A 26,518-nucleotide genomic window follows, 5' to 3' on the forward strand; every position below is an offset into this window, starting at 1 on the left:
GAGCCTGCGCGTCCGGAGCCTGTGCTCCGCAAATGGGAGAGGCCACAACAGTGAGAGGCCCGCATAACGCAAGGAAATAAAAAAAAAAAAAAAAAAAAGCAGAAGGGGCTGCTCCTTTTCTTCCTCTTCCCTGAGCAGATGCACTGTCCCTTTCCCTGCCTCATTTTCCTTACTGACCAAAGAAAGCCAAGTCCGGCTTTCATCTATGTCGCAGAGTATTGGGGAACTTCTGGAGCGTCCCTGTGATCATTTTCAAGCTTCAGATCAGTTAAAAAAAAAAAAAAAAGCCTCAAGATCAAACGAGGGTTGTTAACCTACAGATGAGTTATTTGAAGAGGGAGCAAATATTTGTTTGGTGTGCTTGGCACTGTCTCATTTAACCCTTACAATCACCACGAGAAGTAAGTATTCTCACCTCCATTTTACAGATAAAGAGAACAAGGCTCCGAAAAATGGAGTTGTCCAAGTTCACACAGCTATTAAGTGGCAGGGCCAGTGTTTCAACTCAGATATATTTAATTATGAAAACTTTTTAAGAGTCTCTATGTTTTGCCCAAGTAATATAAAACAAGAAGTGAGCTTCCCCTTCCTTTACATCCAACCTTCCTAGCGGATATGGACCAGACAGATGCCATCCATCCACATGGCGGTGTATCCCAGGAATAGCGCAATGCTATAGAAGAGCATCTCCCGCGGTCCAGGTCCTCATTCATTCTGGTAGGAAGATATTATGAGGGTGCAGACACTGCCCCTCAAAGATTGAGCCTCCTCAATCCCATTTTTCTTTTGGCCCTCGCCAGTGGTGGTGCCTACTGACTGTCCTGTGTCTTTATCTCACCGGGAGAGTGTTTTCTGGGACTGCTGGAGGTGCCGCAACCTCTGCCCTCAGACAGCTAGCTCCCTGAGCAGCTCAGGGCTCCATGCCTCCTCCCTGATTCTAGTGATTTCCAGCAACGGCTGCCTTGAGAACTTGCTCTGTTCTGTAATTCTTCTTGCTGCTGCAGTTCTACGTCTCTCTGCCTCTGCACCTCTGGTACAGGGGAGCTTAGGCAAGGACTTGCTTCCATCAGCCCCTCTCACTTCCAACAACCGGCTGCTGCCCCAGCCCTGTCTCCTCTCTGACTGGCAGGGGCCCCAGCCCAGCCAGGAGGCAGGCTTCTCCCTGAGAAACCTCTGCCTCCGCCACCCCTGCTCGCTGACCAAGGACTGACAGGCTGCTCTGTTCGCAGAGGACACCCAGGCTACACGATGCTAATTAACCCCCTGAGGTAATTAGGCTGTAATTGATTTTCCCAGGGAACATAGCAGCAGGAGTTGGAGGCCCTGAGCAGTTGGGTCTCCTCTTGATGTTTTTCAAGTAGAGGCTGTGGAGAAAGAAGGAGTATCTTGGGAGAGAGACAGACCCGCACCGTGTCTCCAGACACTCGGGGGACAGCATTCAGGACAGCCCATGTGAGCTGGAGGAGACAGGGCTGGAATGTTTTATTCACTTTCATCCTGCACCTCCCACCCCCAATCTATCCTCCTCTCCTTATAAAAGTCATTTTTCACGTTTTTAACTCTTCATGTTTGAAATAATTTCAGACTTATAAAAAGGTACAAAAATAGTACGAAGAACTTTCATATACCCTTCACCCAGATTCTCCAGAATTAACATCTTGCATAACCACAGTACAATTATCAAAATCAGGAAATTAGCAGTGATAGAATAAAGCCATCTAATATACATGTCTTATTCACATTTGCCAGTCGTCTCGCTGATGTCCTTTTTCTGGTCCAGGCTCCAATCCAGGATCACATGTGGCATTCCATTGTCATGGCTGCTCAGTGCTATAATCCTCAGTCTTTGTCTTTCATGACCTTGATACTGTGGAAGAGCACGGGACCATTACTTTGTAGAACGTCCCTCAGCTGGGATTTGTCTGATGGTTCCTCATGATTAAATTCAGGTTATATAGTTTTGTCAAAGAACACTAAAAAAACTGTAGGGTGCATGTCCAAAGGACACAGGAGTCAACTTGATTTGGCCCTAGTGGCCAAATCTGGGGCAATGTAAGCAAGAAAATAAATTATAATACAAATGGACTATACTCAAGAGAATAATATAAGAATCTATGGTCCTTATTGATATAATAAATTAATAACTAATGTGGGAGAGAGGAAGCTCCTCTTTATACTAGAACTCCAACTCATAAGTGTAGAAGGACTTAGGGAAATAGAAAATCACCATTTGGCAAAATTCACAGTAATAATTGTTTCAGGCAAGAATGGCCAATGAATGCTAAAATTAGCAAGTGAAAGTATGATGAGAAATAGGATATTTATATAGACTCAAGCTATCTCCCCACAAGATATGTATTAATTACAACAAGAAAATGAGTTCAGTATACTTTCATATGCCCTTTACAGTGAAGAAACCTCGTAGACAGTGGTTAAAGGGTTAAGATTCCTTAACCAAGTGATCAAAGTTAACCACCGGTTATGGGAAGAATCAACCTCAGGCACCTGTCCGTGGGATGCGCTGAGAAGAAGACGACCTCATTTCTATGGCATTTGTTACCAAAAATGTATAATTTGTTAAAAGTAACTTTTAAGAAGAATCAACTCATTTTCTTTACCTCAGCTTTCTTGGCTAATTCCTTGATGTTGGCATAGATCTTATTTTTCTGGAATGGTGCTGTCCTGCCCGGGGCAGGGAATTCTATGAGCTTTGTGCCCTTTTATACATACCTCCCTCTTGTCTCTGGCCCTTCCTTATCTGCAAAATGTGTAGCCCCCTCAGTGCATGCCCACGTGCAAACAGAAGCCATTGACTACAAAGATCTTTCCTGAGGGAGAAGAGAAGGATTCTCTGATGGCCCATGACAGCTACTGGGAGCAGCAGAATGTCCAGTGCTGGAAACCAGTAGGGAGTGGAATGGTGCTGTCCTGCCCAAGGGCAGGGAAATCAATGAGAGGACCTCAAAGGAATTCTACTTTAGGAAAAGGAGTGAGCTCAAGCTCAGTTGGATGAACAGCTGTGTTCTTCCTTAACCCCTGCTAACCCAACTGTCTCCATGGCAACCAATTCCTCCCCTAGAGACCCATGTCTTATGGCAGCTCCATGTAGGACAAGTCTTACAGCAGATTGAATTTCCCAGTTTGCATCACCTTCAGGTTAGGACCCCCTCAGGATTCACCGTCTGCTGCTTCTCAGCCAGCCCTTGGTGTGATAATGACGCTGTCCCCTGTGGGAGGCATCCCAGGCTGCTCCCATTCCAGCTGTCATCCTGGGTGTCTGTGCGCTTGTCACCTGTTCAACCCCCAGTACAGGAGACGACGTGCAGAGGTTTGGAAAGCCTGTGAGATGCCAGGCAGCCATGTTTCTGTCCTTCCCAGCGTGTGCTTCAGGACCTGCTGCGACATCAAAGTGGGGGATGTTAGGAGCCATCCCCTAGAGAGAAAGGAAAGCCCAGAGAAAACATTTCCCAAGAAACTGTGAGTGGGCAGCATCCAGCAGAAAGGGGAAAGAGATCGAACATGTTCTTGGGAAAAGAAATTTAGAAAGGACCAAGGGGCTTTGGAGCTCATGTGAAAGAGGTCTCCACTCAAAGTGAGTGTATTGATCTCTGCTAGGGTTGCAGTTACAAAGCACCACGGGGGAGCTTAAACAACAGAAATTTACTTTCTCACAGTTGGAGGCCAGGAGTCTGACATCCAGGTATCAGAGGGTTGGTTCATTCTGAGGGCTGTGAGGAGAATCTGTTCCATGCCTTTCTCTTGGCTTCTGGTGGTTTGGGGCAATCTTTGGTGTTCCTTGGCTTGTGGAAGCAACTCCCCAGTCTAATCCTTCATGTCCACATGGTGTTCTCCCTGTGTGCATGTCTGTCTCCAATTTTTTTTTTAAATAAGAATGCCAGTCATATTTGATTAGGGCCCACACTAATGACCTCATTTTAACTTGATTATCTCTATAAGGACCCTATCTGCAAATAAGGTCATATTCTGAGGTAATGGGAGTTAGGGATTCAATATATGAATTTGTGGGGGATAAAATTCAACCCACAACAGAACATTCTGAGCAAAAGGAGGAGATGCCATGGTTCTAAGGAATTGATTCATCCATTAAATATTCATGTAATGAGTGACTGATCTATGCCCTGCACTGAGCCAAGATTGGAAGTTATCACATGGATAAATTAGTCCTGGGTGGGGAGGCAGGAGGATGCAGCCAGCCTATCCCTGAACATTGGCCACCTGGAAGAGGCTGGAACTTGATTGCCCTGCAGGCTGCTGTGTTTCTTCCAAAGGGCCTCGGACAGAGATTTCTAATCTACACCCTTTGCAGCTGTCTTCTATTAGGAAAGAGAACTGTAACAGGGACCAAGGCCTCCACACCTGATAAGGACACCAACCTCAGGCCAAGGACATGAACAGAAAAGCCATATTCTTAGTTCTGGGAGCCTTAATAATAATAGCTTTTCTTTAACAAGACACTACTCTGTGCCAGAACCCATGTATTCCATGTAGCTACTCCTCCCTGCAATCCTACAAGATGGCTGTAAGAGCTGGGGAAACAGTGCTTAGGGGGGTAAGTAATTTGCCCAAAATTGCACAGCTGGTTGGTGACAAAACAAATTCAGAACCAGGCCCTTCTGACTCCAGAATGCAGACTTGCTCCACCACTTGATGCTACCTCTCTTGGTCAGAGGGCTGGAGAAGTACTCCCTGACTATACACTTTCCCACCTCACCCCACCCCCAGAACATCTGTGCCCAGGATCTGAATCCCCTTGGAAGGTCTCAGGAGATGCCAGACAAACTGAGAACATTGGCTACTCTTTCAAGTCTGAAAATAACCGTCACCTGTCTTCCTAAAGATAATTAAGTCCACACTTATTCCTATGAGTGGGGGAGAAAAATGGAAGAGCATTTGGGGGCACTTTTAAGCTTAGGGCAATCACTTCTTGCCTGTCCAGGGGATGTGTTACTTTAATTACATGTGTTTCTTAAAGCTCTCAGACTCGATTTGGTTGGTTTCTGGGTGTGTCTATCAATGGGACGATGGTTACAGTGAAAGTTACTCTCACAAGCATCTCAGCCTGATGGGAGAGCCCAGAGGATGAGGCCCAGGTGGTTCATGCCTGCAGGTGAGAACGGAGATCAGGGTGCAGTAAAGGCAAAGCAGGCTTGGGATGCAAGGGACGAATCCCCAGTGTAGGGGTCCTCAGGGAGTGACCAGGAACCTACACCCTTTGGCTACCAAGAAACGCTCCTGTGTGTTTCTGACGTCCCCTAACACGATGCACAGTAAGAACACACTGTTGCCAGGTCCTAGGAGTACTGGGACCTAGGACCACCTTGTAGCTTTTACTGTATAAATTTAACTTCAGTAACTTCCTCCACACCTCACTTGTCCATGTTTAGGGAATATTGATTCTGTTTAACATTCTCTTAATTACATGCAACCGGGAAAGAAAACCAATTGTAGAAAACCGCCAACAGTGCCCTCCAAAACCAAGCATAAATAATCGTTGATGCGATGGTAGTTTGAGATGATCCACTGCTCTTGCTTTCTCCTGCTCTCCGTTTGCCCAATTTTTTTTTTTTAATTTTTACTGGGGTAGAGTTGATTTACAACATTGTGTTAATTTCAGGTGTACAGCAATACATATATCCACTCCTTTTTTTAGATTCTTTTCCCATATAGGCCATTACAGAGTATTGAGTAGACTTCCCTGTGCTATGCAGTAGGTCCTTATTAGTTATCTATTTTATATATAGTAGTGTGTATACCAAATATTTTAAAGTAGATTTTTTTCCTGGGTTCTCTCAGATGCAAATGGATTTGTGAAACTGTTTGGAAAGCTGGACACTTACAAGTATTTATCCATAAGACTGCACCGAATCTGGGCAGGAGAAGCTGGGAGCCACCTGCCCAGGGCCAGAGTGACTCACTGCAAAGTTCCCAACAAATAAATAAATAAGTCAGCCAGCTTTCCTGAGAAACAAGTCGGCCCTCTGATCTCCCGTTCATTTATTTGCAGGGCTCATTAATATAACATCACTGCAACAAACAGCTAACGGGGGATGGTGTCAGGATGAATAATGGAGTTACTCTGCTGAGATAACAATTAGGTTTTGAATGTACTATCAGCTAAGACCGGAGCCAGCAAGGATTCATGCCGGGTAGGAGAGCTGGTGTCGCCGATGCTGTAGATTCCTGCAGGGCTCGTCAACTGGGCTCTAGCCTGCCGTGAAGAGTGTGCACATACTTGCTCTCATGCATATGTGCTTGTGCGCTCACACCCACACACACACCCACACACACACCAAGTTGGAAAAGAATGTGACAGTTTGCCATCTTGGATCCAGCATCCAGGTGCCTTTGGGAGCCAGGCTGAGATCAAAATTTGCAGGCACAAAGTTGGCATCACTGCTCTAAAGTCAGGAAAACTCTAAGCAACAGGAAAGGAGTAACTGGATTAGTCAGGGGAGGATTAGCTGTCTACATACCCACAATTGTCCTCACTGGCCTGTCCTGATTAGGGGGATGCTCAGGGCAGAACCCTCTTAATCCCAATCTCAGACACAGGAGCTTTTCAGACAAAGCGTGACCATCAGTTGGGGTTACTTCAGCCTGGGGCGACTACTCTGGGACCCCCCTCCCATGGCTGCTCTGGGAGGATCTGACGTCAGTCTCTCCCATCTCCTCTTAAGAACACAGCCTAGGGTGCTGACAGCCTGCTGGAGACATGGCAAGAGCTGCACAGGCCCGTCAGAGAGGCAGCCAAAACCGTGCTGGGCAACCTCCACACCCGGCACTTCCCCTCCGCAGGTCGGCTCTCTGCCCCTGCCCTGAGCCCCACCAAAAACAATACCCAGAGGCTCCACCCGCCTGGGATGCTTATAAAAATGAAGCCACTTTTCCTCTGGCCCTCAGTTGACCTGGCTTCTGTCCAAATTTCTTAATCATAAAATAGTAATGAGAAAAAATGATAGATAACGTTCACTGAATGCTCACCTGGCACCTAGCACTGCTAACTTAGCACCTCATGTATATTATCTCATTTAGACTTTACAACAAGTTTTATGAGGTGGAAGCTATTATCATTAGTCCCACTTTACAGACGAGGAAACCAAGGCACTATGAAGTGTGATACCTTTCTTAATGTCACACTGCTAGTGAGTTTTAGAACTAGGAGTTAACCTTCAGCTACTTGACTCTAGAACTCCCATGTTTGACCCATATAGCATCCTTCATCTCTTTCCTGGGCTCACTTAGACAAATAGAACTCTCAATCCACAGGGCTGGAGGAGGAAATGGCGCAGGCCCCAAGCTCTTCATCAAGCCTGCTGCAGAGATGGGAAGCAAGCCGTAATCCCCACCCCAAGCATCATTTGGGAGGACTGGAATGCACAGGGAGAGATGACCCAGCGGCAAGGCCAAGGGGAGTGTGGGCATTCACAGGGGCAGGGCCAGAGAGGAGGGAGGGTGGAAGCTGAGAAGTTCGGAGAGATGGTAGTCCCAGCAAAGCCAACTCCAGGGCTCCTTGGAAAGCAGCAAGCATGACCTTAGCCATGGAAGCGGGGCTGCAGGACCTACACAGAGGGGCCCACAGGCAGGCTGGAGCATGAGTTCTCATGGCTGATGATCTCGGGGTTGTCCCAGGCAGGATAGTAACTCAGGCATTGTGTGGTATGGAGGCTTGAGGCACAGGTTAGATAGACCACTCACAGTGTAACGTTGAGCAAATTACTTAACCTCTCTGGGACACTATTCCCCATCTGTAAAATGAGAATACTACTATTCTCATTTTGTTTGTTGTGAGCCCTAAATGAGACAAAATATATAAGGCCCTTGGCACAATACCTGGCTCATGATAAGTACTTAATAAATGAAAAGAAAATGGTAGGCATCGTTATCAGAATCTTCAGTAACCTGGAGCCAATGCCCGTTTCTGTCTTCTCTGCCATCACACCTATCAGGCAGGAGATATAAGCAGAGGAAGACAGGGTCTCTAGGATGGGAGCCGGGCTTCATGAGGCTCCCACCATGAAGGGGTTCTCCTTTGACCCCTTAAACATCTACCCTGTAGGAGGCCCCAACTCCATCTCTCCAAGGCTCTGCCTGAGTTCAGGAATGGCCCACCCAACACTCCCCAGGCTGCCAAGCCCCTGGGCCTCCAGCACCTCCCACTCTGCTCCCTGGTGCAGCCCTTCGGAGCTCCCCAGCTGTAATTAATCGCTGCATCTGCTCTCGCCCTTGGACGGCTTTGTGGCACAGTTCCCTCCAAACTGTTCAATTAGCGGCTGCAAGAATCAGGGCGAGTGCAGCATCACGGCGGCTGTTTTCCAGGTCAAGGCACCCACGGTGGAAAACAAACATGACACAGTCTGGCAGGAATATAGGTTTGGCTGGGATGCTCAGGCGTGCGTCAGGCTCAGTTGGGCTGTGCTGCTGACAGGTGAGGTCTGAGGAGATGGGGAAGCGGCTCCCCAAATCAGGGGCTCCAGGCATCTTTGAGAGGACCCAGCAGGAGACAGGAGTCTCCTGGTTAGTCCCCTCCCATCAGCACGTGCCAGCCTCATCCCACATCCTACTGGCCTATTCACCCGAGCTTAAGGTGACCAGATCAGGGACATGGCCTGGACTGGGACCAGCCACCTCTACCCAGGCGTAGTCTGTGACTGCTGCTGGGACAGGGCTTAGGGGCTGCTGGACTGAGCCCTCTGTGCTAATGTGTTTCCCACATTTTCCTTCTGAATCCTGCGAATAGACACACTTTTAATTCTACAACCAGTTAAAAAGCCAATACTCTTAAGGTAATAACTTAATGTCCCATTAAATGCAAATAAAGGGTTCATTAGGGAAGAGACAATAGTAGAATGTAAGGTGACTAAAATGGGGGAAGGAACTCCAGGTAGTGAAAAAAAGCACTTGGGAAAGATAAGGGCTTACCCTCCCTCTGGGATTTGCCCAGGGCCAGCCTGGCTGATGGCGTGTGGGACGCACTAAGGGAAATGGTTGGCTCAGACCTCGTTTGCTGCAAATCCGCAGACCTTTGCTCAAGCCACAAGCCTGCTTGGGGTCCCTACACTCTCAGAGGATGCATGGATATCCAAGGGTCCAAAGAAAAGCATCTGAAATGATCAAAGGACCTGGAAAACAAGAGCTTCCAACAAAAGGCTAACAGAATTCTAGAAGCGCAGACCAGAGGCGACTTAATTGCTGTCTTCAGTATCTGAAAGAGGTTTGATGAGGAGGCAGCTGTTGAGTCCTCCATTCGATGAGGAATCACAGCAGAAACTGGCTTAAATTAAAATAAGAGAGATTGCAGGAAGAACTTCTTAATGCTTCCATTGTGAAAATACTGCATCACTCCCAAGCGACACGTAGGCATCTCCATTCTTACAGTGGTCATTCAAGAGCACAGTTTGTACTAGAATCCTCTTGAGACCAGCTTTTCCCAGGAATAGAGAACTGGAGATATTTCTTGACAGCTGCTGTGTCCCAGGAAGTGTGCTATGTATCAGGTTACTAAGAGAAAGCAAGGTCCCTATCCCCGTATAGTTATTGCCTTCTTGAGAAAAGACGCAATTACAGTCCAGTGGCCGTCTTGGGGTGTAGGCAAAGGGGCTACTAAATATTCCTCAGGAGGCTAGAGACCTTCTGAGGACGTGTCATTAGCAGAGCCTTGCAGGAGGGGTAAGCATTTGTCAGCGTCATGCTTGACCAACAGAGGGAACCACAGGTCAAATGCACAGGGGCGTTACCCCCTATAGCTATGGGGACCCCCAGCTCCCCCTGGGAGCCTGCACTGTACATAAGAGAGGGGAACCGGAGGTCTGGGAGGGGGCAAGGGGGAGCACACAGAGACAGTCAGCACAGAGCATAGGGGAGACCCTCAGATACCCCCTGCACCCCAATTCATCAACTGCTTCTGGGCTCTTCTCTCCCTCATCCCCTACTTCTGGCTCTCCCTTCTGAGGTCCACAGAGGAGAATGTAAATAGATTTCAGGTCCACAGTATGTGCTGAAAAACATGGGGCTGAAATTCGGCCATATCGAAAGATCTTCCCAGCTGATTTCACAGGTCTTCATCTCCCTTCCCCCTCTCTCCACACCCCTCCTACACACTCACACACACCCCAAACTGTCAAACCATTTGTTTGCGTGGCCGTCTCATTCAGAATTACTTTCCTGAAAGAATCCATTGAGTTCACTGGGAAATGCTGTGCCTTATCCCAGAATGGCTAATAGCTGGGGGCAAAGGAGTGGCAAGAAGGGAGGGACGGAGGAATGAAGATGATTTTAGACACAGCCAGTGTCCTCCCAAATTTATTCTGGGTGAAAGGGTGATGTCTGGTTCAGAATATGCTTCTGTGTGGAGCCCAGAAGCCACCAACGCTGAGACCCTGCCCTGGGCATCACGGCCACTCCCCGTCCAAGCTCAGGTTTTCTCCAGTCAACCCACGAGCGACTCTCTCTGCCCTGGGTCACCCCACCATCCACCATCTATGTTATGAGTTCCCTGGACCAGGTGTCCTCCTTCCAGATAAATAGGAAGATTCCCATCACCTCTAAGCTCCCTCCAACACCACCATCGCATGTTTTTGTGATCTAGGAAGGAACAGGTGCAGGGGGAACACAAGGAAGGGAACTGCCAATTATCAAGACCTACTTCCTACTTTGAAACCACCATCATATTAGGGACTTTCCAAATGTCTTATTTCACCTTCACAACATCCCTGTGAGGCAAGCATTGTTATCTGTTTTCTGATAAGGACACTGAGACTGAAGGTCACCTAGCTCATAAGTATCAGGGCTGGAATTCAAATTCAAGTCTGTCTCACTTGAGAGCTTACACTCTTCCTGCTACAGACACTGCCCAAGCATCAGAAGGTCTCCCTTCCACACCACAGAGCAGCCAGCAGCCCGAGGACCATCTAAAACTAGAAGCAGAGACGTGAGGATCTGGCTGCCATCCTGGCCGTATCTTGGTTTCCCCTCTGTCTGTGGGGGAATGTCTATAACTGCAGCCTGCCCTTTCACCCCCATCTCTGCAGGAGGTTAGCTCTCCCCTCCCCTATGGCCCCCCAACTCCTTCCAGAGCTGAAAGGCCTTCCTGGGAGTTCTGCAAGCAGTAGTATGGGACTCCACCGACTTGCCTCGTTATAGACCCATGTGGAGAGGACAGACTTGGCCCCCAAGAGAACCAAGTTTTCTGGGTGCCACCCTGGGTGCCCTGCAATCTAACACTGCTTTGAAGAGAGAGCCTTGGAGGCTGTCTCCAGCGTAGAGGACTGCCTGGTATGAAGCGGTATCTGAAGAATCCTATTCACTCCTTCTCTGGAGGATAAATTCTTTTCCTTCAAGCCTCCCTTCTAGAGCCTCTCCTCAATTCTTGGTCCTGGGGAGAAATGAGGAAAGCAGTGTGCCTTGGATTTTACCACCACACAGGCAGGGCTTTGGTAGACCCTGATACTCATCCTCACAGTCACCTGGAAGCCCTCAGGTGGAAGGGGGTGTGTCACACAGGACTCCTCCCTCTGTTCCTTTGCACGCTGAGCCCAGACCTCCACCTCGACTGTCTCTGATTTTTAAGCTGGGGGAGAACAAATGTCACAGGCAAAGGCACAGATTTTTAAAGTGTGTTGTGTATGTAGGAACTGCTGGGATCTGGGTAGCTCATGGTGGATATAGTATAAGACGGCAGATGTGGCTAAAGAAGTAACAAACATCAGAATGTGGAGGACCAGGCCAGGAATTAGGGACAGCGGTCAGAGCCATTGAAGGCCTTTAGAGCGAGTGACTAGTAGTCAGAGCAGGTACGTGTTCATGAAGCCCACCTGGCCATGTGAAGAAGTCAGATCTCATGGAGGAAGACAAAGGCCCTTGCAGTTAGTGTGGGTGAGAGGTGATGCAGCCCTGCTTATCACCTACGCTGGAACCAGAGCGGGGCACAGATTCAAAAGACACCTGGGAGACTTCCCTCGTGGCACAGTGGATAGGAATCCACCTGCCAATGCAGGGGACACGGGTTCAATCCCATATGCTGTGGAGCAACTTGCTGCGGTCCGGGAGCCACACGCCTGGAGTCGAGTTCCCCGGTAAATGCGACCCGTGTCCCAACCAAGGACACCCGAGAATCACCAACACCAAGCAGAAAGATTAGCAAAGGATTTATACAAGTATAGAAGCTTACACAAACTGTCCGGACAGGGTCCCACTCAGAGAGAAGTGAGTGAGACCCCGACTAACAGTCGGGCGAGGCTCTTATACCCTTCACAGTGCAGGAAGTCCTCAAGGCGGAGGGAGCTGTTTAATTTTAAATCAGCCAATCAGGAACCCGGTTCTTCCCGCCCCAAGCAAGCAAGCAAGTTTCGTACAGAAGCCAAAATGTGCTGTTAGCCCTGAAGCTGTTCTTCCGTTTCTTTGGTCACAAACTAAGCCCATTCGCTTCACCTACTGAGCCTATGCTCTAGAGCCCATGAGCCACAACTACTGAGCCTGTGTGCCACAACTACTGAGCCCACGTGCCACAACTACTGAGCCTGCATGCCACAACTACTGAAGCCCACGCACCTAGAGCCCATGCTCCACAACAAGAGAAGCCACCACAATGAAAAGCCTGCACACCGCAACGAATAGTAGCCCCTGTTCACCACAACTAGAGAAAGCCCACACACAGCAACAAAGACCCAATGCAACCAAAAAAATAAATTAATTAATTAAATCTTTTAAAAAAAAAAAGATACCTGGGAGTAAGAACCAATGGTCCCTATATTTATTATACATGGTAGGAGAGGGAAAGGAAGCAGTCGAAGATGCTTGCAAGATTCCTGGCTGGGTGCACGGTGGTTCCATTAACCTTGAGAAAGGATCTGGGAGGATAATCAGATTGGGGGTGGAAGGAGGGAAAATTAAGAGTTCGTTTCTAGACATGGTGAAATTTGAGGTGCCTGAGGGACACACGTGTGGAAGTCGAGATGTCCAGTAGCAATTAGATATACGGCTATGGAGCTCAAGAGAGAGGTCTGAGCCAGCGATATAGGTTTAGAAGGCATCAGTAATGGAGACCTTGGGACTCCTCTTGCAAATCAAGTGCTCACCACCTCGTCTATGTTTTGGAAATCCAGACTTTTATACATCAGTTTTGTCTTAAGCAAGAAAGAGGAAACTACATCCCATGTAAGCCCCGGGGCATGGTGGCTGCTGAGTGTTTTGACCCCCAGACTCCTTCACCACCTCCCCAGGTGCTGGTGGCACAGCACAGTGTGTGTGCTGTATGGGGAAGAGCCACATGGACCCAGTATTACCCAGGCACTTTCCAGTGACCCATGAGGATGCTAATTCTCCCAGCTGTTAGCTGGACCCATCTCTTTGACATGTGTCTTCATGCCAAGGTTATAATGCTTGCATATATTAATATTTTTGTAAGTCTTCCTTCTCTAAACAGTATAAGCTGGTTTATGCTTCTGGGCAGCTCTGTGCTAACAAATGAACCCTACAGCCCCCCAAGTGCCATGGCCATGTCTCTGCCACAGACCCTCGAATATCAGAAGGGGACACTGCAGAGACTTCCCAGCAGGAGGAGGCTGTCCCATGGGCCTGCCAACTCCACTGAATATCCCCAATACAATCCCCGCATGCTACCTGCAAGACGGAAGTATTTTTAGACTTTCCAGAAAGATCTCATTTCAGTTTTTCTTAAAACTTGTAATTAACCGCAGTGAGCAAGAGAATGTATTTTAAAAAAAAAAGTGGAGGGTGGCGCAGTGGTTGAGAGTCCGCCTGCCGATGCAGGGGACGCAGGTTCGTGCCCCGGTCTGGGAAGATCCCACGTGCCGCGGAGCGGCTGGGCCCGTGAGCCACGGCCGCTGAGCCTGCTCGTCCCGAGCCTGTGCTCCGCAATGGGAGAGGCCACAACAGTGAGAGGCCCGCGTACTGCAAAAAATAAAAATAAATAAATAAATAAATAAAAGTGGAGGAAAGAGAGCAAGCTGATCACCACAGTTCTGTCAGGGTTTTCAGTAGGTGGGTTCCTGGCATCCAGGTGGCTGGAGGAGGGGAGGGGGCCCAGTGATGTTCATTCCAAGTGATCAGAGGAGAACCAGGTACTTAGATTTGCTCAAAGCTTCTTCCTTCCTCCTGAATCTCTCCTGCAGGGGCATGGAGGCCACCCCTTTCCTGTTCCTCATTACGAATATCCATCTCCCAGAGCCCAAGAGGCCTGGGGACGTGAGGAAGTGGCACCAGGGGAGAGTGTAACAGCCAAGATCTAGTGTCAGTTGTTTTTAGAACCCTCAGGGACAGAAAAGCTATGGGGCTACCAGTTCCTCATGCCAGCTCCTTTCTCTCCAAATTGTCCTGCCTCCCCCGACCCGCCAAGGCCCAGTGCACAAAGATGCCACTGAGAACCGCTGTTCCCTCCCTTGATTCATCTCATGAATCTTGTTTATTTTGGTTCATAAGGTGGAATATTTTCTTCCCAGAGAAGAGAGTCAGAGCCACAGACAAGGTGACTTGGGTGAAATGGGCCCCCGGATAAGACAGTTCCCAGCCTGGGCCGGAAGGAGGGAAGGAGGCTTGCACCATCTAAGGTCTGCAGAAGAGGGTGGGAGATCAGGAGGTCTGAGTGGAGTCTGACCTGGCTGTGCAGCCAATGCACAAGAGCCCAGGAGTCAGTGGGCAGTGAGGGAGGAGGCCTGTCCCGGGGCCTCATCCCCTCCATCATCTTTTCTGTGTCTGCTATCATCTGGGCATTCGTGGCCAAGTTGGCAGCCGCATTCATGGTGCTTACATTACTGGAAGAGAGCAGTGCCCCTTTGCTGGAGACAGGAGCGGGGAAGCGTCTCCAGAGCCTTCGATAGCATTTTTGCCTGTACTCACCTCCAATCTCTGCCCAGAGGCTGCATCTGGAAGATTCTGGTAGACTCTTGGCCTTGACCAGCCAGCCCTCCTTGCCTCTCTCCCTCCCTTCTTGTCTTGCCCTTCTAACGGTGTAGTGAAAAGAGTCCTGGACTTTTTTAAAACCTTGTATACATGTTGTATGATGATCTTAGAATAAGACACCCCGCATCTCCTTCCAGTTCTGAAATTCCATGCTTCTGCCTACAGTTGGGTTCATGTCTAATTCCCTCCTACTTTGGATAACTATGAACCTCGAAGTAGGAGCTTATTCCCTGGGATCTGTTGGATCCTGAAGAGCTGCATTTTTCCTGGAGCCTGATCCATTCCCAGACAGAAATGTATACCTTAGAGCTGCCTGATTCTGCAGTTCCTGTTCCTGTTGGGTCAAAACAAAATCAGGCAGTCAGCATTTGGTGACTGAATTAAGAAATGAATAAATAAACGATCCTTGCTGCTGGGAAGCCAGCAAAATTTGGAAACTCAGAAAGCTACTCTTTGGTACTAGCACGTGTCACAGGATTTTTTTTTGCAGAACAATGTCAAAAATACTTTCCATCTTTGGTCATCCCCCACAGCAGTCCCTAATCTGGGACTCCTCTGAGCTCCCACAGCTCTTCCTTCAAATCTACCTTATCACTGTGTACCCTGCATCAGCATTATTTATGGCTCCCTTATCTCCTCCTCCTTGACCACTAAGTTCCTTGAGGGCAGATTTTCTGTTCTATTCATCATTGTAAACTCTACAGAGGCTAGCACCCAGGAGTGGCAAATCATAGCGTGGTCACAATGACAAAGCCCTTTCAAGTTTACAGAATGCTCCCAGACACCCTCCATTCGGGAGCTTCCAGGGAGAGGTTGGTTAGAGATGATTATCCTTCCTACCAACTAAGAAGAAATGAGGTTCAGAGAGATTCTGTGACTTGATCACAATCAGGCTAGTGAATTAAAGTACTGCCTTGAGGGCTTCCCTGGTGGCGCAGTGGTTGAGAGTCTGCCTGCCTATGCAGGGGACGCGGGTTCGTGCCCCGGTCCGGGAAGATCCCACGTGCCGTGGAGCGGCTGCACCCATGAGCCATGGCCGCTGAGCCTGCGCGTCCGGAGCCTGTGTTCTGCAATGGGAGAGGCCACAACAGTGAGAGGCCCACGTACCACAAAAAAAAAAAAAAAAAAAAAAAGTACTGCCTTGAGCCAGTACTCTCTGATAATTTCTTTTTCATAAGTGGATGAATGAATGAATCATTGGATGGATGTCCTAAGAACCGTTGAAATAGGTACACCATGACAATGTCGGGATCCTAGATAAGTTGAAAAGTGGAGAAAACACACCCAGTTCCCCCAGATTCCAGGTGTCCCAAAGCCTTCCCATGGGGAGGGAAATGGGTGCCACTGCCCCTACTCCTGTGACCGACCAGCTTTGCTCATCCCATTTCCCTCCCGCAGATTTTGACGGTGTCCGGACCCCCTGAAGGAGGGACCCGAGTGACTATCCATGGCGTGAACCTGGGCCTGGACTTCTCTGAGATCTCCCACCACGTGCAGGTGGCTGGGGTGCCCTGCACGCCCCTGCCGGGGGATTATATCATCGCTGAGCAGTGAGTCCAGTCCGCTCTGGCCCACCCTCTTCCCCACCCCGGAGCTTGTGGGGGGGCTCTCCCCTCTCCCTCCTCTGGGACTTCTCCAGGATCCATCTCCTATGTCCCTCCTCCCATGGACCCCACTCCCTGAAGCCTTCCCAGGGCCCTCTCCTAGCCCACCTCCACTCTTAGAATATCCTGTTTGGTTTGATTCCCGATTCCCTGGCTCCTCTGGCATCAGGGCTCCCGGTGCAATGCTCTCACGCAGTTGGTCTTCTCCTGCCCACTGGCTAACTGAGCCACTTTCCCAGCCAGTCCATTCTGCTCCTCCTTGCTTCCCCCCGCCCCTCCCCACATAGCCCCCATTGGAATGCATCCCGCTCGGTGGGCTGCAGGCAACAATTTGTTTGGCTCAAGGGGCTCTGACAGCAGCTTAATCTGAGCAGGGCCTCCGCCAGAGCAAATTCATTTATTTCACTAAGGGAAATGTCAGTTGGAAATTAGAAAATAGGCATGTAGCGGTGGACAGGCGAACGGGGCTCCAGAAGTGACATATGTTCCAATTTGGGGTGTTCATTTGGCAGTGGCGGCTGCTGTGAAGTTGGTGGGCAGGAGGTGGGCATGAAGCTAGGGGGATGCTGGGGGTGGGAGGGTAGAAGGAGTGATGCTTCCCCTCCTATGGAGAAAGGGAGGAGGGCAGCCAGATCCTTCTGCATGACTTATCGTGTAAAGTTGGGTCAAGTCACCCTGGTTCCACTGGGCACACAGCTCTGCAGGGGGTACTGGGAGCGTGCCCGTGAACAGGGCTCCTCTCCTTCAGCTCCACCCCTCGCAGCCTCCCCAGAGCCAGCCTTTAGTAACAACCAGAAAAGTGGCACTGGCAACCGTAAAAATGACACTTTACCTTTCATCAGCACTTACTCTTTCTCATCCATTCTCTTGCTTTTAATTGGTAAGGACTCTAAGAGGTAGACATTGCTATCACCGTTTTACAAAGTAGGAGAGAGTAAAAGACTTGGGGAGTGAAATGACTTCCCCTGCTCACTCAGTGCATAAGTGGCCATGGCAGAGTTGGAACTCAAGTCTCCTAACTTTTGGTTCAGGCCTCTTTCCGTTCCCTAACAGCCATGGGGCAGGACTTCTGGGTAAGAGTGGCCTGCAAATTCCATTATCCATCAGCCTGTGGCCTTCTGGGTCAGCGGCCATGATTCCAGTGTGGCCTGGGCAGGGTCGGAGTCAGAGGCGTGAGTTCCCCGACTTTGGGGCCACCCAGCAGGGGAGAAGGAGCTGCCTGACCCTGCAGACATTCAGATCCTGCAGACCTGACCCTTCACGGACAGCCTTGTCCCTTCAAGGAGTGAATCATGGAGGGAAGACTGTCTGGGTCTACAGGAAAGACACTAAGAAGAGGAAAGGGGAAAATGATATAAGTAGCGCTTTTGAGCCAGAAGAGAAGGGGAGAGCTGTCGGGCTCGCCAAGATCAGATGGCTTTACAGAGCCCAGCACCCTGCCACACCCAGCTAGACTCTCAGTCACACTGACCCCAGACCCACCTTGGCCTCAAGGAGCTGCCTTGGGCCACTGGACACAGGTCAAGTCTCCAACTTGGTGAGATGCCACAGGACTGCAAAGGAAAGGGTTCGCAGGGGGCTGAAGGGTAAGGCTTTGAACAGAGAAGTGTAAATTCTTGGGCAGCTGGATGTGGAAATCGCATGAGAATTGGGATCCAAGGGTCTTCTAAATCCTGCCTCCTCTACCTGCCAGCCCTGAGACCTTAGCAAACTGTTTGGTCTCTCTAATCTTCATTGGCCCAATGGAAATCATGATTCCTACTGCATGGGTTTGGGGAGAGAATTCAGTGAGATGAAAACGTGAAGACCGTAACGTGCCATAGGAACGTAAGGAAATATTGTTCTATTCAATATCTTTGAAATCAAATGCATCACTCTCACCCAGGGCCCTAGGGAAGAAAGTTCCAAGAAAAACTGGAAGTGAGGATACAAAAGGAGCCTGGGGAGGTGAATGGTTGCCAGGGGTCCCTACCAGGGCCAATGATCACCCTAGAAAACCAGCCCCGTCATCTCCTCAGGCGCGGGGCAGGCAGGAGGCAGCAGGCACATTCCTCACCTTGCCTGCATGCAGCCCTGGTTTCCAGCCATGTCAGGCTCATTATTGAGAGTTTGTTAACATCATTAAAGCCTCCATCCTGGGCAGTGAGCAAGAGGCACAATCATTATAGATATCTGTGAGAGATGAATTTGGCTAAATGGACCCAGTGCAGTGTCCCAGGCACGGGCAGGATTAGCGGGCACAGTAATGACTCACCATATGCTTGTGCCGTGCCATCTATCACTCAGCAATTAGGTTAATGTTTGGCTAAAGGGCCCCGCTTAGTCTCTTGCAATCAGTGCCCCACAGGTCTGTGGAGGGCCGGATGATTCCATCACAGGACGTTTCCTGGACGATGAGATGCAGGTTGAGGCTGCAGCTCAGCCCTGCCTGGGACAGGGGCTCTGTATGAGATGGACTCAGCTTGGGTCCTCAGACCCCCTCCCTCTCATCTGCTGCACCTACGAAGTCAGTCATGTCTTGACGGATGTTACATGCTTGTGCTCCCCACCCCAAGGATGCACACTCACGGGGGGAAAGGCACCATCTTAGCCAATCTATGAGAGGTGGTGCGGTGTGAGGCGAGGGCACCGGGCTTGGTGCCAGGAGATCAGCTATTGATGAGCTATGTGATTTTGGGCAAGTCTCTTTGCTCCCTGATCCTCAAATGTCTCATCTGGAAATGGGTATGTAGAAATGGACCTCTGCAATCACTTCTGTGGCCCTAGGATGTCAGAAGCAATAACTTCTATGCCCTATGGAACCTGCCACTCCCGCCATTAGAAAGCTTATCGGTGGCACTAATGTGAATCCAGAAGCTCCTGTCCATCAGGAGGAGTCAAGCCTCCCAATGTTGAAGCTAAATAACTATTAGAGAGTTATTTAGTCTAGCTTCTCATTTTACAAGGAGAAACTTTAGGCATCCCCAGCTGTTGTCTCCTGATAATACACAGGGAGCCTAAAGCTACCAGGGACACCGAGAAGAGGCAGGAGGCCCCCAGAAGTCAAACCACAGGAACTTTGCTAACCTGTAAGGCCTGAAGGAGGAAGTGGTGGCCACACCGCTGCCTGTGGTCATCTCCAACCAGGGAGGGAGGGGGCACAGTTTCCTCAGAGCCTTAGGAACCCAGCCAGGTCTACCCCACTTCCCCCTTCTCCAGCCCCAGCCCCCCCACAGCCACGTCACCTCCACCCCAGCACAGCCACTATGTCCATCCTGTCCCTTCCACAAAAGACACAGAGAAGATGCCACTGATTCTAGGGGCAGTAGAGTGGAACGGTCAAAGGTGAGCTTTGCAGCCAGGCTGACCTGGATTCGAATCGTGGCTCTGCCACTTCCCAGCACTATGGCCACAGATGAGTCACTTAACACCTCTGAGCCTTGGCTTCCTTGTCTATAAAAATGGAGAAGTAAGACCCACCCTGTAGGATGCCTGAGGATGACACGAGACCCTACCTGGGCCACTGCCTGCCACACACAGCTCAACAAATTGTAGCTCTTGTTATTGTTGAGGTACAGAATCTGCTTTGGCCTGACCCTCATTCTTCAAAATAACCCTCTCCGCTGCCTATAGCTGCCCTTGCTTCTTCCTTTAAGCCTCTATCTCCTTGAGCTCAGAGAACAAATGCAAATAACAAATACACTCGAGGAGGCCTCTCCATCCTTCGCTGCGAGCACTGGGTCCCAGGAATAAAAAGGAACAAGAGTTAGAGGTCATTAGAGTCCTTCCACAACGTGGTCTGCGTCCTCAGGACTCTCACCCAGCTCTTAGACTTAGCAACCCAGACCATTCTACAGTCCTCTCCCACTCACTGGATGAAGTAGGACCGCATTCCACCAGCAGGGAAAGGAGTCAGCTGCAGTGCCAAGGAACGGAACCCGTGGTCCAGCTCTAGGCCCTCCCTGCAGCCTAGCTCCTCGGCCCCTGCATCATACCCTTCCAGGTGGGACACTGAGAGCCAACTGCAGGCATTCAGCCTTGGACACTTGGGCAGTGCCATCTCCCATCCACCCTCTTCTCCCACGTGCTTGACATGCAAAGCTCATCTTTTGGGCCACAAACCCTGAGCAAGAAAATGTTCTAGAAAAGATAGTGTGCCAAGACACCGCAGACAGCTGAACAGGCCATTCTAGCCTTCTCCTCTCCTAGACAGGCCCCAGGAGGAGCAAATATGCCTGTGACCTTTACGTGTTCTCATGTTTCCTCTTTCCGTGACTTCAAGCCTGCCATGATTTGCTCTTGCTTTTCTTGTCGAGGGTGGCTCCAGCACAGTGGCCAAGGGGGGTGAGTGAGGGACAAGAAAGCACTGATTAGAAGAGAGAGAAAGACACTTATCTGCTGCCTCCTTTTCTTCACACCCCCATACCCCCAGTAGAGAGTCGATAATCCTCTGGTGCTCCTTGAGAGCCCGGAGCAATGTGACAGGATGACAGGGACCCCAAACGGGAACAGGTGCTGGGGCCCAGGAAGCAGGATGGGAGAGTTGTTACTCCAAGCAGGTAGCAGCATGGAAATAACCCCACGTAGTACCTTAAATTAAGCTTCTCAAATGCTCCGCTAATGAGGTTTAAGGAGACGCTTACATGTAAAATACTAATTGATCATCACTATCATCTTTACTGTGGGTTCATAATTAATTTATTCACAGAGAAAGGGAAAGGAGAATGTCCTTTGACATGGACTCAGTACTTTCTTGTCAAACCTAATGTGCTAAATGTAATAAGACAGTCATTGTATGTTAAGTAAATATTCACCGGGAGTGAAAGTACTTATTTGGGATTAACTGTTAGGAAGGAGCTGGAGATCGGTGGCATGCCGTGTGTGTGAGCACGCCATGTATTTGTTTAATGCAAGTTTTATTACATCAAAATGAAATCTCTGTTTAGTTACCTTCCTTCCTAGAGAAGTTGTTGAGATAAGCATCCTCCATTGAACATGGATCTTCCCCACCGTGCCTGGATAATGCTGGGGATTAGTGGAGAGGGGTCTGTTTTTCTGACTCCCCACTAAACCAACCTACCAAGGGCACCAGACTGCTCAGACTGAACTCTTAAATGGCATTGGGAAGGAAAGAAAAGCCTTCCATTGGTCCCCTGGGTTCCTTTTTGCTGAGCCTGGTGGAGCCCTTTCCCACCCATCCCATGCCTTAAAATTCCAGGCAAGAGATCCCCCCAGGAATCTGATTTCTTCAGTCCCACCCATATCCTCCAGCTGCCCACTCTTTCTAGAGTCTGCTGTGGCTAAGACAACCCATCTGTAAATGTGCTTGTTGTAACTTATCTCAGGTACCAGGGAAGCCCTCACTGGGGGTATCAAGCTGCACATCACGAGAGAGAGTGCCTCCCCCCTGCCTACCCCCCTCCCACCGCCACCGTTCTCCAGCTCTCCTGTTGATGTGAGACATGACTTCCAGCCCCAGGGCTGGTTCACCGCCTCGCCCACCAGCTCCGTGAGCTCAGCCCGTGATTAAGTGGGAGTCCAGTGTCGATTGCTGTCCTAATGAACTCATCCACCTCCCACCCCCTCGCCTGCTGCCACTGGATGCCCCTCCTCCCATTCAGCTGGGAGCTCCGGTTTGGGCAACTCACTATCTCACCAGATTATCTGTTCCCTCACTGCAGGAAACAAACCACCATTGAATCAGCTTGGCAAATCAGTCCTCAATCCCTCTTCTCGGGAGTGTTGCAGTGTTGGCTTGTCACACAGGAAAGAGCACTAAATTACTGCCCCTAGATCTCTCTGTTGAACATTAGGTTTATTCCACAAATATTGGGTTGATACCCAATGCCAAGCCCTGCACCAAGCACCGGGGACTACAGGCTTGCTCATAGAAATAGGCAGCATAGCGTTTCGAGGGCTTTAGAGTTGAGCTCATCCAACCTCTCACTGTACCAATGAGAGACTAAAGTCCAGAGAGGGAAAGTGCTTTACCCAAGGTCACACAGCCACATGGTTGAGCAAGCTGAGTCTTGGTCCAGCACTATTGTAAGACTGTGATGAGTCATTCACTGTGACTATGACAGGGTGAGCAAGCTGGGGCAGGGATGCAGCTCTCCCCAAGTCTCTCATGGAAAGGTTTGCTCTCTCCTCAGGATCGTTTGTGAAATGGGCCATGCCCTTGTGGGGACCACCTCTGGGCCTGTGCGCCTGTGCATTGGCGAGTGTAAGCCAGAGTTCATGACCAAATCCCATCAACAGTACACGTTTGTGGTGAGTATTGGGTCTAGTGCTGAGCTACAGGCTTCTAGCAAGGGCACATTTCTGCTCCAGGCTTCTCCCAGGAAAGTCCCACCCACCCCTCTCCCAAGCCGGCACCTCCAGGCTTCACGCAGATGGAGTAGGAGACCAGAAAAGACACCCAGGAAAACCTGTCTTTCCTGGGTGGGCCAAGTGCATGACCAACAACACTTTGGAGACTTTGGCATCCCAGAGAACCACAGGTCAGAGTTCTAAATAAGCAAAATCAGGCCTTTCTTAGAAAGTGGATCCTAGACACAGGGTGGGGAGGGGCTGCCCTTTGTCCCACCAATGTGATATTTCTGTCTAATCCCAGCCTAATGAGGACAGATCATCTGAGGGACCCAGTTAAAAAGGTCTATATTTATCCACAGGCTTTGTTTTCTGCCAAGGATATTGTAAGTGGGAGTTTAGAGGAGCCATTTGGAATCCTGCAGGAACGCATGTCTGTGTGCAGGACCATGGGAGTGGGATGTACGAGTGAGCTACTCTGTGTGTTGGTGTGGTTACACACACATATGCACACACTCAGCCCTGGAAACACTTCTTCCCACCCAAGCAACAGATGGTGGACTCACAAAGACTTTATTTTCTCGTGCTGAACTACCTGCTTCTGGGGCTCCAAAGTCCCTTTTCTGACACCTAGTAGCCAACGTTGCCACATCAAGTTCTTCATCGAAAAGTGTTAACACCAGCGGAGGGGGTCAAACCAGCCTTGCTCAGAGTCTTGAAAATTTACTTGACCACAAAATTCTCTTCTCTCTAAAGCACTTTACTTCTTGTTTTAGGTTTTCCAGTCTCTGCCTTCTTATCTCAGCATCTCCACCTTTCCTTGTACCAGTCTTCTCTCAGATGGGAGGGTACCATGGCCTATATCTGCAGCCCACCTACCCCATCTCCTGTGCAGGACAGACAGGGTCTCGTGTGAGAAGCAAACCCAGAAAGAGTGGATGGAGAGAGCTGTAGAGTGTCAGAGCTGAGAGGGATTTAGAGATCATGTAGCCCACTCTCCTGTCTTGACAGAGGAGGGAACAAAAGCCCAGAGTGATCCAGAAACTTGCTTCAGGGCCCATCACTAGTGAGTGGCTAATGCAGACTAGAGTTCATGCCTGTGTAGGTGCTCAGTTAAACGCACTTTCCACTCCACTCTGCTGCCCGCTAGGCAGGAGCAACTTTTTCTGATGCATTTTAGGCCAGATGACATTTCTTTTAGGCTTCAGGCTTAATTTTACAATTTAGTGAGCTTACTAGAAAATCCCAGCCAACAATGGGCCATCCTCCTGGTGAAGGTCAGGGAAGACACATCTAACATTTACTGACAGGTCTCTGCACCTGTTGTGCCCTTCTCTTGCTTAGGGAGGGACGGAAGGACATGAGCCTGGGCCATTAATGGATCCTCTTGGTTGCCCAATCCAGGCAGGGATCCTTTATTCAGCCCTATTGATTTTGTGCCAAAAAAATCAGTATGCGCTCCAGATAGAGAAGCATTTTCAAATTGTTCTCAATTTGCAAACTAATTGATAGATTAGTCAGTGTCATCTCTGCCTTCCCAACAGTGTTATGAGCATAAGACTCCCAGGGGAGTTAGTTAATTGCAAAACACGGCCCTTCTGCCTTCCCTGGATATGCCTGGAGCCTCTTCTTGGAAAGGGTCTCAGCTCCAGGGTAGGCAAAGAGTGTTTGGGATTAGAAAGGGTTCACTCTGAGCGTGGACACAGTCCCTCATTCTGTCTTTAAGTCTAGCCTGGGTTTCTCCCTTTGGGTAAAACCTGAGCTGTGATCATTTCTCTGCTTCCTCCCAAAGAACCCTTCCGTGTTGTCACTCAACCCCATCCGAGGGCCAGAGTCCGGAGGCACCATGGTGACCATCACGGGCCATTACCTCGGGGCTGGGAGCAGCGTGGCTGTTTACCTGGGCAACCAGACCTGCGAGTTCTATGGGTGAGATGGGCTCGAAGGAGCCCTAGGAGACTGTACACGTGAGGCCTGTGCACCCATGTTCCTGTGCATGTTCACATATGTGCCTGCCCCATCATCTCCGCGTTATGTGTCATGTCCTGGGCCCAAACACCATTCCAGTCACTGAAAGAAATATATACCACTAGTCAATTTGTATCGCGAGGGCTATCATAGGGGCTAAATACTTCTACAGATATTTAGAAGTGAGAGGACCATAAGAACTGCTGATGAGGGAGGTTCCCAGGAGCTCTCAGTCACAACCCGGTTCAAGCATTCATTATGTCCCCACCATGGCGACTTGAGAAACATGGAGATTGCACGGCCTCTGTCCTTTGCAAGCACAGACTCATCCTCAGGGCATCTCTTATGTGCTAAAAATTGAACACCTACTATTTGTCAGATGTTCTGATGAAGCCCTGGGGATGTAGAGAATCTAGAGAGAATTCTGAAAGGATCCCTGGATGAGAACCCGACTTGCCCAGTAAATTTCCTCCCTGGACCATAAGCTGCCTGAGGGGCAAGGACTGTGTACTTGCTTCTCTGCATAGCAGGTGCTCAATTTATTAACTGACTGACCAGACACTAAGCACTGGCTAAATAGTCATGGCCTAGAAAAACCCAGAAAAGAAGAGTTCCCCCAAAGGCCAAGGACCCCTGCCCCTGCCCCACCTTCTCGAATCCCCTTCTCCAATTGGCTCCCTAATCCAACCGGAGTGGGATCTCAGGTATAAAGAAGCACTGATACACACTGCTAAGGGATGTTCCCCAGTCTAGAGTATAAAAGGACAGAAGAACATTCCTGGGCCATACCCCCCAACTGGGGAAAACCCCTTCTCAGGCCAGAGGCTGCGCCTCTTGCCCATGCCTTTGCTCACAACCCTCCTGCGGTCTCCCTGTAGGCGATCAATGAATGAGATCGTGTGTGTCTCACCCCCGTCATCCAATGGGCTGGGGCCCGTCCCTGTCTCTGTGAGTGTCGACCGAGCCCGTGTAGACAACAACCTGCAGTTCGAGTACATAGATGACCCCCGGGTGCAGCGCATTGAGCCCGAGTGGAGTATCGCCAGGTGAGGCGGAGCGGGCAGGGATACACCCAGCTGCCGTGCAACCTAATCCCTTCTGCCAAAGTGCAGCTCCTGTGAGGATCCTAGGGGGACAAGTGGTAGCAGTTTGAGAGGGTTTTTCACCTAACCCAGACTCTGCTTGTTCCCAGTGGCCACACACCCCTGACCGTCACAGGCTTCAACCTGGATGTCATTCAGGAGCCAAGGATCCGAGTCAAGTTTAATGGGAAAGAATCTGTCAATGTGAGTAACCACCGGTCCCCTTGATCTGCAGGAAACACGGCTGTGTCTGTGTTTTGCAGTGTGATAAGGTCTGTGTTAGGCACTGGGACATTCGACTGCCAGAGAAGAGTGCAGAATCATGGCCCCAAACACCTGGGCCTCACAATGATTTTTATAATTACAGTATAATCATTTCTTGTCAGAAGGTGATGTCATGAGTGTATAAACATACTGGCTTCTGAGCTTAAGATATGGTGCAAAAGGGCTCCTGTTTTCTGCCGTGTTCACTTTGAGGTCTGATAAGAGGTAGGGTGAGAGGGGGAAGAAATTCTGGATCCAGACTCAGACATCTGTGAATTGGAAACAAAACACCGCCATCTATTAGCTCTACAACCATGATCAAGTCGTTTAACGTGTCTGATCCTCCCTTCCCTGGCTAGAAATGCTGATGATAAG

At 49.6% G+C, this 26,518-nt stretch overlaps 1 protein-coding gene across 1 annotated transcript in view; it reads left to right on the forward strand.

Annotated features, from left to right (window-relative positions):
* PLXNA2 (plexin A2) overlaps positions 1 to 26,518 on the forward strand; it is a 221,551-nt gene that overhangs the window by 165,985 nt on the left and 29,048 nt on the right. The window contains exons 13-17 of the mRNA XM_007451568.1: positions 16,336 to 16,487; positions 22,673 to 22,790; positions 24,622 to 24,758; positions 25,676 to 25,843; positions 25,990 to 26,083. Coding sequence (XP_007451630.1) covers positions 16,336 to 16,487; positions 22,673 to 22,790; positions 24,622 to 24,758; positions 25,676 to 25,843; positions 25,990 to 26,083 — 669 coding nt within the window. The remainder of the gene's footprint in view (positions 1 to 16,335; positions 16,488 to 22,672; positions 22,791 to 24,621; positions 24,759 to 25,675; positions 25,844 to 25,989; positions 26,084 to 26,518) is intronic.

Source organism: Lipotes vexillifer, unplaced genomic scaffold (assembly GCF_000442215.2).
Source record: "Lipotes vexillifer unplaced genomic scaffold, Lipotes_vexillifer_v1.1 scaffold111, whole genome shotgun sequence".
NCBI classification, from domain to species: domain Eukaryota; kingdom Metazoa; phylum Chordata; class Mammalia; order Artiodactyla; family Lipotidae; genus Lipotes; species Lipotes vexillifer.